The following is a 13594-nucleotide window of genomic DNA, read 5'->3' on the forward strand; positions in this document are numbered from 1 at the left end:
GATGGACATGTTCCGACTGCAGTGACCCCAACACAGTGGACAAGTAAGACAAGTACAGTGGAAACCTGATATAACAGGGGTGGTGAGAGTAGAGAAAATGTCCTGTTATATCCGATCCCTGTCAGAAATGCAAATGGACTAATCCAGCTGTACTTATTATTCATGGGTAGTTTCCCTTGCGACAAGTAGCCTACCCACGAACAGGGGTTTTGGCACCAACTTTTTCCTTGCCTCCTTAAACCACACCAGAAGAGCTTGGTCCACAGCATTTGCATCGGGTAGTCTCATCTTCTTTCGATTCAGAGCAAACGTTCCATTGGAGTATGCTGTCACTATCTTCTCTCTAGAGTCTATCCTTGATAATGGTGTGAATCGACCCTGGAGGAATGTCGAACTGACGATAAATCTCTGCCAGTGGAGCCTGCTTTTTGTCAACAGCCTGGATTATTTCGTATTTTTTGTCAATTGAAAGGCATCTTCTCTTGCGCTTGACATCGTTGGTGACATTACGCGTGCGTATTGCTTGGTTTCGTCTAGATCGAGGTCTCTGCAGCACACCGCAGCCCTCTCTCGCTTCACACGCTGCGTATGCTCGCAGTGGCATGGCTTGCGTTCGCTTGCTCCATCACCACGTTACTCACTCTCTCTCTCTCTCTCTCTCTCTCTCTCTCTCTCTCTCTCTCTCTCTCTTACTTTTTACACCTTGTTGACGAGCCTTTGTCCCTGCTATAACCGGTTGGGCTCCGATGAGGCCCTGTTATTGCCGATAACTTTTAATAGAGACAAAGAGTAGGAAAAAAACGGGGATTTAAATAATCCCTGTTATTACCGGATCCGTGTTATTACCGGGCCTGTTATATATGGTTTTCACTGTAAGTCAGTGTGACTGCTGTTGGTGTTATTATCAGGGTTGCCAGAATTTGTTTCACCAATAATCCAAACTGCTGGCAAAAATAAGCTAATTTTTAAAAAAAATAATCCAAACCCGGAAAATTTGCAAACTTACCCTTAACGAACAAGGAAATGTCTTCTTCGTCGGGTTATTCCTCAAAATTCTGGCAACCCTGCATCAAAGCGCCAGGTTTGAAGTGATCTACATCCTGCGTCTATACCATTACAGAGTTTTCTTTTAATTTTTTTTTCACATTTCTTTTTTTTTTCACTTACCAATTGAGACAGCTGGTGAAAAAAAATCCAAAAATAATCAAAAAATCCAAACAAAATATCATATCCAAACGATTAAAATAATCCAATCTGGCAACCCTGGTAATTATTTGTTTTATATACAATTTGGGTGTTACATTTTTGGTGACTGAATTAAAGGCAGGGGGATTGAAAATAATACAAGTCACGCGGGTAGGGAGTGGAGTTTTTGTCTTTTACTCCATCTATCAAACACAATTTCAAAATTAAACTTTTTTTCACATCTTTGAGGATCTTGGGTGTACCCTAAGAAAAGGCTTCCCTATTTTCCTGAAATTTAACTCCCTGTACTCATCCATATCCAAAGCAATTTCTGTCGTCTGTTGACGAGTAATCCATATTCTGTATGAAGAATACCAAAAAAAATAAAAAATGATCTCTCTAACAAACCGTTATGATATACAACAAATGCTGTGATTCTTTAATCATTTTGTTTTTTCAATTAAAGACATTTTTGTCAATGCGCGCTTCATTTGGTAATACATGTAACAGGTGAACCAAAACCAAACAAAAACAATAATTATTCACAATCACCTTCATTTTCACTTTCACTCTCACCCTCAGCTTCACCTTCACCTTCACCTTTTCTGTAGGCTAGTTGACCGTAAGGACACCGCTATAGATTGCATAATCAGTTTCTTTCACTACTAGCCGTTCTGAGCTTTCCTTTATAGATCTAGAATATAATACAAAGAATCAGTCTCGATGATTAAAAGAGAATACCGGTATACGAGAAGCCTTTCTGAGAGGTAACGATTATATAATGAAAGCTTTCAACCGTGAGTATTGAATGCGAGAGACGTGAACAGTAAACAACGAGCGTTGCTAAGAGACAGGGTAGCTACCCCTGACTCGGAGACGATGGTTACATCATAGCTTCGTAGTTTTTCGTATTGTTGAATTTGAACTTTCCTATGCTGCATTTGAACTGACAATGACGAATTTGATTCCGCTAATGTTTCATTTGAGCTTTCCTGTGATTACACTTGAGCTGACATTTGCTTACGCTTTTCATTGTGTAGAATTTGAACTCTCTATGTTGAATTTAATTTTACTTTTTGTGATAGTTGAGCGTTCAATGCTGCATTTGACCTCTCTATTTTGATCGGGAAAAGATGAAGAACGTTTTACTATCAAGTGAGGTGCCATACATGTCAGATGTTCAAACCACCTGATTGTTTGCCCCTGAATGTAATGCAGGACAGGTGTTATTCCCACCATTTCTTTTGGTGTTTCTGATCATGTCCCATCTGGTTTGGTTGATGGCTTTCCTTAGACATCTCAGAAGGTTATCTTGCGATCTAGACTTTTGGTTAAGATCCATGCCTGGTAATATACATATAGATATATGGCTCTTTTCGTCTATGCAGACGGTCAATTTAGCTTAAGATGGTCTCAAGGTTTTCTTCATGCAGTTTCTTTCATGGCTAATTCTTCCTATTTTTGAAGCGAAGATTCTGTCGCAGTGCTTGCATGTCAGTGTCGTAGATCCAAGCTCTGTATTTCCGCTGTTTTCCTTTCGTCGTTGGCGCTTCTCAGCCTGGTTGTTTCTAAAGATGCTCTCTAGCATTATAGTTCTTTCCTTTATCATTTTCCTATGGCAATATACATACTCAGGGGCGAAGCGTCCATATAATCAAATAATCACTGCTTCCCTTCCTAATTTTGAAACATTGTTGCTGTCAAATTCATCCTTAGACGTAAACCTCTTAAATTAAATGTAAAAAGACGTTCGTAATCAACAATGAACAGTATGCCCAACATTCGAAACGGTTTCACGGCCACAGAAATAGCCTCCTCACCCCTCTCGGGCCACTCCATAAGCAGTCGCAAGCTTTGATTAAGTAAGCTTAAAGTGAGTCTGGAAGAGTCTACCAATAGAATTGAAGGGAACATGTACATAGTAGTCCAAGCTGTTTCATTGCCACATACCCTGTTCACCCCTTTGGGGCCACTGTTATAATCAATCTCAAGCCCTGATTATTTATGCTAACTAACGCTGGTCGAGACTACCTCACAAATGTGAGGGGAACTAACTCCTAATAATCTCTTGACTGCTGCGTGTGCTTGTTTTTTTTTCCTCGACTTTTTACCGTCCTATAATCAGATCGTGACCTCGATTATGACACCAGCTCCTGGCCGCGAAAGGCTAACAAATAACAGCCAAATGTGAAATTTTAAAAAAGATAATTGTCATGTTCTACCAAAGAGTTAGACTTACTGGTAGATCTATAACTAGTACTGACACCTCTGCTTCTTTGTTTGTGTTTATGTATTCACATCTAAAGTTAAATTTAATTTTAGTTGGAACTCATATTTAATAAGATACTTTCCCGATTATTTTGGCGGTTGAACATACAATATGAATTCCGGATTTGTTTTCATTCACAACTCAGAGTCGCCGCCTCGAGTAAGATTCTTGTGTGATATCTACAGGCCATATCTGGTCCTGTTTCACTTTGATTACCCTGTCAAACAAGTCAGCCTTCGCCCCTGTACATGCTATACCCAATATCATATTATTCAAAATTTAATACCATATGCTTGGTTTTTGTTTCTTTCATGTCCATTTTACAGAAAGGGGAGAAGGGGAGGGGGAGTGATCAAAGGTTCTAGTTGAGTTTATTGTGCATGGTTTGCTCTTGCTAAGAAAGGGCATGGAGCATTGCTACTGACAACATTTTGCTGAGAAACCTATATTTAGCTGATTAATGGAAGGGGCGAACCTGGGGAAAAGATGGACACAAAAGTATGTCGATCAATAACATCTGATATATAACAGCTAAGATGTCGGCAGAGAACAGTGGAACAACAAAGCTAAAGAAAGAATTACTCTGCCATTAAACTTTTAACCTCGACAGGATCTGAGCCACCATTATTGTGAGGTGAATGACCTATTCAGCCCTTTTGAAAAAGTCGGTATGTACAACGTCGTCGAGTCCCTGAATAAATATCTTTCCCGGTGTTCTGTGTCTGAAGTTATACAAGACACTCCGTTTGCATTAATCTAATTTTCTGTGATGATGATGAAGGGGTTGGGGGGGGGGGAGGCAAACTTAGTTACTACAGAAATACTATCTTCAAAGTTGGGTACTAGTATGAACATTCAGTGCAACTTGCACCCGAGACATCTGAGATGTTTTTCCTTATCCGAGAAGGCAAGGTGTTAGTTCTTACCTGAAACCTGAAAAGGGGTTGGGGGGGGGGGGAGGATGTCAGCAAGATTATAATAGGGATCGGAATTTTAGATAAAGATAATTGTTAAAAGAATACTCTTGACATAGAGTTCAAATTTTTTCCATACTCTTAGTTTTATATCACTGCAGAAATCGTGGCAATTGAGCTTATTTCTCCTTTCGGTGACATGAACACGTCCCAGTACTTTAAAAAGGTGAACAATGGTAAACATAGAAGCAGAAAAAAAGAAAAATGTAGAGACACGAAAATGACTTATACAGCCATAACGGTAAGCTTGTTTTTTTATTTTTGTCCTTCTTGTTGTTGTTGTTGTTGTTGTTGTTGTTGTTGTTGTTTTTGTTGTTGTCGTTGTTGTTGTTGTTGTTGTTGTTGTTGTTGTTTTTGTTGTTGTTGTTGTTGTTGTTGTTGTTGTTGTTGTTGTTGTTGTTGTTGTTGTTGTTGTTGTTGTGGAGGAGGAGGGGGGAGAGAGAAGGATGATTAAAGAAAAGGTCGGTGAGAGAAAGTCTGTTTTGGAAAAGTGTGTGTGTGTGGAAAGGGGGGGGGGGGGAATCAGGCGCTCATCACAATAATCAAAGGGAAGAAACTGGCATTTCTCCGCAGGGTTGTGAATTGTTATCGAATTTTGTATTTTGGCTCAAAATCTTTCATGCCCATTAAAGAACACATTTCTGTGTGGGTTTTACTGAAAAACATTGATTAATGGCACAAAAAATGTAAATTTTCCGTTTTCATGGACTCTCAAGCTAGGGAAATAAATCATCTTTGGCGGCCATTTTCTCACTAATTTTACTTCTGAAACCAAGTGACCCCCACCTCCTTCATTTGCAAATATCTCAACTTCTATTCAAGATAAATGGGTACCGTTTTTATCCAAATCAAGACAGGCGAACAAGCCTTAAGATGATACCAATAATTCTACATACCCAAAAATAGACTAGAGCCTGATTCCACCACGTCATGACACCTATATTAGCAGTGGAAAACGGTTGAGTTCCTCCACGGAGTCCAAAGAGAGTGTCTAATAATATCTGTAGTCTATGTATTTCCATTTGTCTTTCTGACTGCCAGACTGTTTCATTTGAGACTAAATGGGTTAACAGTAGATTATAAAATTTCATAAGAACGGGAGAAAGAGAGTATGATTATTCCTTGTATCACCTCTCACAAAACGAGTTTCTGCGCAATGTTGAACTTTTAGAAAATGATATGAATCCGTGCGTTGTTTATGAAACCTTCGCCCCGTTTGGCTTCTTACATGTTTTAAAAAAATACATTTTGAGATGCAGGGTGTCTTTAAAAAATCAAGAAGGCACACTTAAAAGGCAATAACAATACACAAATTTAAAAACTTTGAAAAAAGCACATTATTTAACCTAGGGGGCGTCCAGTTTATCAATATGAAAAATCAACTCACATGATCGAAACGATCAAGCTTAATTAACCAAAATCGAGTTTTTAAAAAATACAACACATTTTTTTAAAGATCTACTGCAACGTGTATGTGCGCATTAAAAAACAATTAATGTATTTGATGCTGACATTGTCAAGCAAATTCAGAGGAGGTGGTGGCTATTTCAATGATATTATTATGCTCCAGGTTTTGACAATTTCTGTAGGACAAGTTTGAGTACACTGATGGAAATAATAAATAATCCTGTGGCATGTTTCTGGGTCAATTCATTTTTTTTGGTAAGTGTTTTACGGCGCTTGCAACTACGCGCGGGACACTAAACTTTGTCAGTTGGTTGGAAATTTTGAATTTTACCCAGGTGGCGGCCGAAGCCTACTCTCATCGATTTTAGACCACCAAAGGGATCTTTAACGTGCGCAACTTGCACTCGGGCCCTCCGAGATTTTTAGCCCTTGTCCAAGAAGACTCGGTGTAGATCTTTCCTACCAGAAGATCAGGGTTTTGGCAGAAAGACAGAAGTAAAAAGGAGCCAAGCAGAAGCAGGAGAAAAGGTTGCAGAAAGAGTTAGGAGCCCAGAGGTGAGGGCCAAGGAGGTGAAGGGTTGGGGACAGAAAGAGGAGACGAAAGTAGCCGGCAGAACCTTGCTAGAGAGCAGGAAAGGAGCTGAAAGGAGACAATTTCAGATTAGAACCCGGGACCTTTGAATGAGAGGCCAACACCTTTACCCCTAGGCCACGAGAGCCCCCTGTCGATTCTTTTGTTTTAGTAGGTTTTACGGAGCTCGCAACTGCATAAGGTCATATGAGCGCCTAGGGGTGGATGTCAACGGAGAAGTCTTTACAGGGAATCAGACTTACTCTGCTCACCTCTCTAGCTTCAACAGCACAAAGTCTGCTCCGACAATCCAGGCACCCGGAAATAGCGGGTCACAGGAGTGTGACAAACATACAAAAGAAGTAAAGGAAAAGGAACGTAGTAAGGATTAGGAAAGAAAAAGCAGCAGTTCCCTATTGTAGTTCAGGCACAGTTATGTGCATGACATTGTTGGATGAGCCCATTTACAATTCTACTGTGCATTCTACTGTGCATTAGAACGAGAAATGCCCCCCCTTTGGGAATGGCCTAAAGACACTTCAGTCGGTGGCACAGCCGCGGGATGTTGTCGATTCTTTGGATCTCCTGTTCAACATTGAGTTTGAAATGTTAGACGATTATTTGTGGATTGTTTATGTAAACTCTGTCTTTCAAAAATATCCAGAGGAAAACGTTGTACTTTGAACTGTGTCATTTTTGGGAGGAAACGATGTATATGACAAAGATAGTTTTTAAAAAATCCATTCTTCAACTGTACGCATTGTGGTTGATTTGATTAAAGTTGTAAAGTTTTGGGTTTCACTCAATTTTTGTTGAAATTTTGAAAACTTGATACTTTTTTAACCTAATGTTTAGATTTTTTTTTCATACCAACAAATTGGACGTATCTAGGTTTCGTTTTATTTGATCGTAGTTTTGTTGAAATTGGTGCAAAGATGACTGAGGTATGGTCTCGAAAATAGATCCTTTTTAGACACCTGGTACGCTTGCTGTATTTTATATAATACCTGAAATATTACTTTGAATTTGAAACTGACTTTCGGCCTATAAACGTCGGAAAATCCTTCAGCACGGTTACAGATTATCTCTTATTATTATTAATTCACCATAAAACTATAAGACCCTTGAAAGTAAAAATTAGTATAAACATGTAGTGGTTTTGCAAAATATGAGGAGAAGTTGTTTGTTTTATTTGTTTGTTTGTTTGTTTGAATATTTGTTTGTTGTTGGGTTTGTTTGTTTTTTGCTTGTTTGTTTGTTTGTTTGTTTCAACTGAATTTTTATCTAGGTAGCGCTTCAAGCTGTGAACAAAAAGGTATACCGTTTTGAAACTTAAGAAATCATTCTTTCCCCCTGCCTATACGTTGTACAAGCTAAATATGACCAAAAGGTGTTCATAAGCAAACACGTTGACATGTACGTGTCAGCGTTGGCTTTATCACAACCTCTGACGAGAACATGTTGGGTTTTTTCAGGTTCTTTTCACAACTGGAAATGTGTTATGTAGTCTTAATTTCATACCACGCTTCACTTGCTGCACAGTTCCCTAAAGAATGGTCTTGGATAGGCTATACAATATTGTCACATGACCATATCACTTCAGTTTTCTTCGCTTCTCAGTAGACAGCAAGTCAGAATAGTGGCTCATATGTTGTTTCACTCTATTGTGTACTTCCTCATTTGTGACGTGGCCATTGTATGAGATGCCAAAGAGTCGTCTAAAATATCTCATTTCGGTGGCTTGGATCTTAAATAGGAGAGTTGACATGTTACATACATAGAAAAGACGCATCACCCTACCTTCAAGGAAAGGTCACCACGTACAAAGGAATAGTTAAGGAAGATGGAGTGCGAAAATGGCTGTGGTGTATCCGTGACCTGATGTAATTGCGCGTCTGTGTGTGTGTGGGGGGGGGGGGGGGGGGGGGGGGGGGGGGGGGGGCGGGAGAGCTGAAACTGTAAACTGGAATAAACTGGCTGGAAAAGAGAGTTGTTCTGAAAACGTGCGAACCTTCCACACACAGGGGCCTAGAGTATAAACGAGTAATTTAGCGGTTTACAAGTTTAATTTTCGGAGTCTAAACCCATGCATTTCGGAAAAGTATTAATGAGAAAATAAAATGCCGCTTTGAGCAGCCCATTCTAATAAGAAGGGCTCTTTTTGCTATGGAGAGATAACGGATCAGCTCAGGTTCACCTTTGATCATCGCTTAGACGTTATCTGCCCACCCTACTTTGGGACCACAGATAAAAATCCTGACATCCACCCATACAGAACCCCACTTGGAAAACGACTCTAAATCTGAATCAGAGTTATCAACTGGCCAAAACTTGGAGTGAACAATTAACCTACTTCTTTTCAGACCCAATTCTTTCGCCATCACAGGACAGAGCATATAGCATCAGAGACGTCAACATTAATTATTAGTCAGTGCTCTCAGCTGTGCATTTATCACACAAATCAAAATGTGGGCGTTCGTACTAACTCTTTCCATCTCGGTCCTGGCTTGTGCTGCCCAAGGCGAAGGTAAGTAGCAAAATGTAACATGTATAGTATCATCCAAATCTTTAAGGTAACATGTTGAGTGCGTATTAGTAGAAAGGTCTGTTAAGCGAGGCTGTTGAAGAGGCTGAGAGCCTATTTAGCCTTTGACGTGTCCGATGTATGGTCATTTCTATGTATCAAATAAGGATGTTGATTGTAGGCTATGTCTAAAGATGCTGATTTTAGGCTATGTCATATTGATCTATGGAAAGGGGAGAGTCAAGCCTGGCTTGAATGCATTGCTTTGTCATGATCAAAATAGCATAAAACCTTCAAATAAAAGAAAAACTATAGTTCATATATCATGTAAATACGTCTGTTTGTTCCATATTGCAAAGTTTCAGGTTTCATGCAAATATGAAGGGCAATTATTCCAGCTTTTAATGTCCATACATGTCCGTGGGGCACCATGGTGATAGTTAACTTGAAAAAAGAAATACTTTCAACTATTTCTCGTCGAACACGATCCTCTTGAGGGCGATCTACGTCTCTGACGGTAAGCTACTGCTGTGAACCGTTTGTAAAACAAAAAGAACAAACAAATTATGTAGCCAGTATATAATATGTTGCTGTCTATGCATAGCGGTTGATTGTATCCTTATATTATAGCTACAACTACGTGGTCATTAATGCTGAGGATATTACGCTTGACTTCAGACGCATTTTCAACAAACAGTTGGAGTCATCGTATTCTATACAACAATGCTTATTGGAGTAAGTTAAAAAGTAAATGCCTCCAAAGACAAGCAAGTGGTTCTTGGAAAGTGCCTTTTGTTCCGAACGCCATCTCACAAGACTCGTTGGCTAAAGCCCCATTAGCAAGAGAACCGGAAGTCTAAATCTTTCACTTCAAATAGAAACAATTTGTGAGGCAGCGTATTGAGATCAGGAGATAGTCAAAATAGCGAAATTGGAGAAACAGGCATTCTTCCACCAGTATGGAAATTTTTATCAAATTGTTATATTTTGGCTTAACCTCTCTTATGTCCATAACAAAACACATTCTATGTTAATTTTATAGGAGAAACATTGATTAAAGGAACACAAAACATGTCGTTTTTCAGTTTTCAAAGACTCTTTAGCTATTGGAATGACCAAACTTTGGCTGCCATTTTCTCGCTAATTTCCCCACTGAAACCAGGCGACCTCACTTCCTTCAATCGCAAATATCTTTAGTTCTGTTGAAGACAAATAGATATTTCATTCTTTGAACGCAAGGCAAATAAATCAGCTTACAGATGATAGATCTACCAATAACTCCATGTACTGGTATAGTGTCTCATTTAAGATAACCAAGAACACCCCCGAGGGTCGTTTAAACGATTCAGCAGAAAACTGCTGACATTCAATTTTAAAAATTATTTTTGTGTGTGTATTACTGGATCCAAGCGCTGGTAGGTTGCGCCCCCCCCCCCCCCTTTTCCTCTCCTCCTAACGATCCCACTCCCTGCCAAGATCTTTTTGTTTCTCTCTCTCTTTCTTTATCTTACTTGATGAAAATGCTGGATACAGCGTCTGACAAAACTAAGCATCACTGAGAACCGAAGGGAGAACCACGGCTCTTTTGACTCCTCTACTGCTGAGGTTTACAATAGAAATCAGCTGATAACTCTTCATGTCACGTGGAGATACTAGAAGTCCTTAGGCGCACGTAGATAATGAGGGTGGTCAAATCGATAACCGCCAGAGCGTTCAACTTTGCCTCAGGGAAGTGGGGACATTTTTGTTCGTTTGCACTTTTTGTTTTTTAATATTATCCTTAAGGCTGAAAGAGGGGGGGTTTCCTATCAGCAATAAGTTCATTGGCACTGCCGATTCTACCGAGTTGTTCATGCTTCTCATGACATGATGTCATTATTTTGGGGAATTATTATTAGTAGTGTTAGTAGTAGTAGTAGTAGTAGTAGTAGTAGTAGTAGTAGTAGTAGTAGTAGTAAAAGGAGTCGTCGTTACTGAAAGAAATCGTTGGGTTAAGAAATATAAGGAAATGAATTGTTGACTGCATCAGCGAAGCTGCTTTTTTTTTAACCCTAAACACAATCAAAGATCCACGTGCACAACCATTTTCCTCCAGTATATTGTGGGCATTTTTTTTAAAGCTCGGAGAGAAAAGAGAAGGGGTGGGGGAATGTGGGGTCCTATCTACATCTCCACTCTCCCCCTTTTATACGTCCATACTAACACACACACGAGAGCACACGTGCGCACACACACACACACGCATACACACACGCACACGCACGCACGCACGCATGCACGCACGCACGCACGCACGCACGCACGCACGCACGCACACATACTCCCATACACACACACTTCAACTTGCACACAAAAACACACATACACCCACACACGCACACACACATACACGCACTCGCGCACAAACACACACGTACACACACGTACACAGACACACACACACACACACATACACACACACACGCACACACACATACAGCTACACACACACACTTTCATACCCACACATACACACATACACACACACACACACACACACACACACACACACATACACACACACACACACACACCACCACCACCACCACCACCACCGTTCTTACCTATTTCTTTACTTCGTTGTTTTGCTTGTTTTATTATGAAGAGAGTCTAAAATGAATTATTCATATCAACTGGGGCATTTGATTGACACCCCATGAGCGAGTCCTTAATATAATTAATCAGCAGGAAAATAATGTTGACTAAGTTCCGTCTATAACTGTATTGTCAATCGGTTGGCGGAACTTTTCGCTACTCTACAACACGGGCAAACAGCAAACTGTCCTCATAGTACAGATCTAAAGTCCCCCCAACACTTGCCTGTTTCTTTCATGTTGCTTTATTAAGAGATTTGAGTTTGAGGAAAGAGAAGCACATCGAACAGTAACGGTCATTCAGTGTTGGGGGAAAGTTTGACTGATAGACAGTCAGAAAGAACGGAGGGAAAGTAAAGAAGTTGGGACCTACAATTGGCGCCCTCCAATCATCTGCATTTTGAATAATGGGATTTGCTTAATGTTGAAAGCTCTGTATAACCTACACTGAAAAGATTAAAAGCTCAAAAAGAAAACCCAAGAGAGTCAACCATGTTTGTTGAAATGGCTGTTGTTTTTTATTCTTTGTTTTCAGACTTTGTGAGCAATGTAAAACAGAACTATCAGTCCAGCGTGAACGCCATGCTGGTGTCACAGATACAGAAGGAGTTGTCCGCCAGCTACGTTTACCAAGCCTATGTACGTGGTAACTCTTCCATCTGCCTCTTTTCGAAGTCTGTGGTTATTGTTGTTGATGTTGTTGTTTATGATGTTGTGGTTGTTGTTATTTTTGCTGTTGTTGTTTGTTGTTGTTGTTATTGCTTTTATTGTTGTTGTTATGTTGTTGTTGTTGTTGTTGTTGTTGTTGTTGTTGTTTGTTGTTGTTGTTGAGGTTTGTTTGATGTTATTTTTGTTCTTGTTTAATTATCGTTGTAGCAGTTGTTGTTATGTGCTAAGGATTTTTTCCTGGTGGTGGTGGCTGGGATGTTCCTGCAGCTGGTTTGCTAAACATGTATGTTTACGCTGTTTCTCTATACTCCTGTTGTTTCTGCTACCATTGTGGGTGACAGTAATCTCAGTGTTCAGGTTTCTGTTAAAGGTGTTAAATTTGGAAACTACAATAATTGTTGTGCTTTGGTGCTGCTTTCAGTTCGAAGCTTTTGAGACACGTGCCATATACACGTGATGTCTACTGGCCTTAAAATGACCCTACCTGGTCAGAAGGTGTGAAAAACTGATTCCGTTGAACATTTTTGCTTTGCTCACGTTTAACAGATAAAGAACACCATGAATGCTATGAATAATCAAGAACTTATGAGTCAAAACATAAGACACCATCATTTTGCGCTTCTGGCGAATATAAAAGTGTTCGTTCTTCCTGTCTTTATGGGCTGTCTTTTCTTATAAGTTGTGTTCTGCAGGCCTTCAAATATCGACAACCAAAAGGGAAAAAGGTGATTGTTAGCTAAAACTCTTACTTCTTTCCCCTGTTCTCCACTGGGTTTTTCCGTTGTTGTTGTTTTTTAAATCATCTCTTCCTTGTATGACCGTTGTGTGATGGCTTTTTATCTCCAATATGGATAGACAACTTTGATCATATTGAGCTTGAACTTAATGAAATCTGGTTCTCCTCGAATGCAAAAGGGGGAATTTCTGAGGGAGGGAAAGGTCAAACAGGATTGCTCCTCAACATGATTTAATTTATTATCGGCTGGATGTCTGAGAAATCTTATTATTTCCTACCCATGTTCTAAATTAATTTCCTAAAAAGTAGTTAAAATAAAAAAAGAAGAGAACATTTTGGAATCTAACTCTGCCTTGTTCCCTCAGGCCTCCTACTTTCAAAGAGCTGACGTAGCCCTTCCGGGAATCCAGAAGTTTTTTGCAGCTGCGTCGTTAGAGGAGAGAGAGCATGCCCAGATGCTTATCGACTACATCAACAAGCGAGGTGGTCACGCTCAGTTCAACGAGATTGACGTACGTATACGAAATGATTACCCCGACCTATAAAACACATCTCTCCATTTCTCTCTTTCTTTCTTTCTCTCTCTCTCTCTCTCTCTCTCTCTCTCTCTCTCTCTCTCCCCTTCT

The 13594-nt window shown here is 39.9% G+C and overlaps 1 protein-coding gene across 1 annotated transcript in view; it reads left to right on the forward strand.

The window, feature by feature from the left end:
* Positions 1-8528: 8528 nt before the first annotated feature.
* LOC101851840 (yolk ferritin) overlaps positions 8529-13594 on the forward strand; it is a gene marked incomplete in the record, with an annotated part of 12786 nt that continues 7720 nt past the window's right edge. The window contains 3 exon segments of the mRNA XM_005089068.3: positions 8529-8933; positions 12099-12202; positions 13334-13480. Of these exon segments, the coding sequence (XP_005089125.2) occupies positions 8873-8933; positions 12099-12202; positions 13334-13480 (312 nt within the window).

This window comes from Aplysia californica, unplaced genomic scaffold, assembly GCF_000002075.1.
Source record: "Aplysia californica isolate F4 #8 unplaced genomic scaffold, AplCal3.0 scaffold00002, whole genome shotgun sequence".
Taxonomy (NCBI): Eukaryota; Metazoa; Mollusca; class Gastropoda; order Aplysiida; family Aplysiidae; genus Aplysia; species Aplysia californica.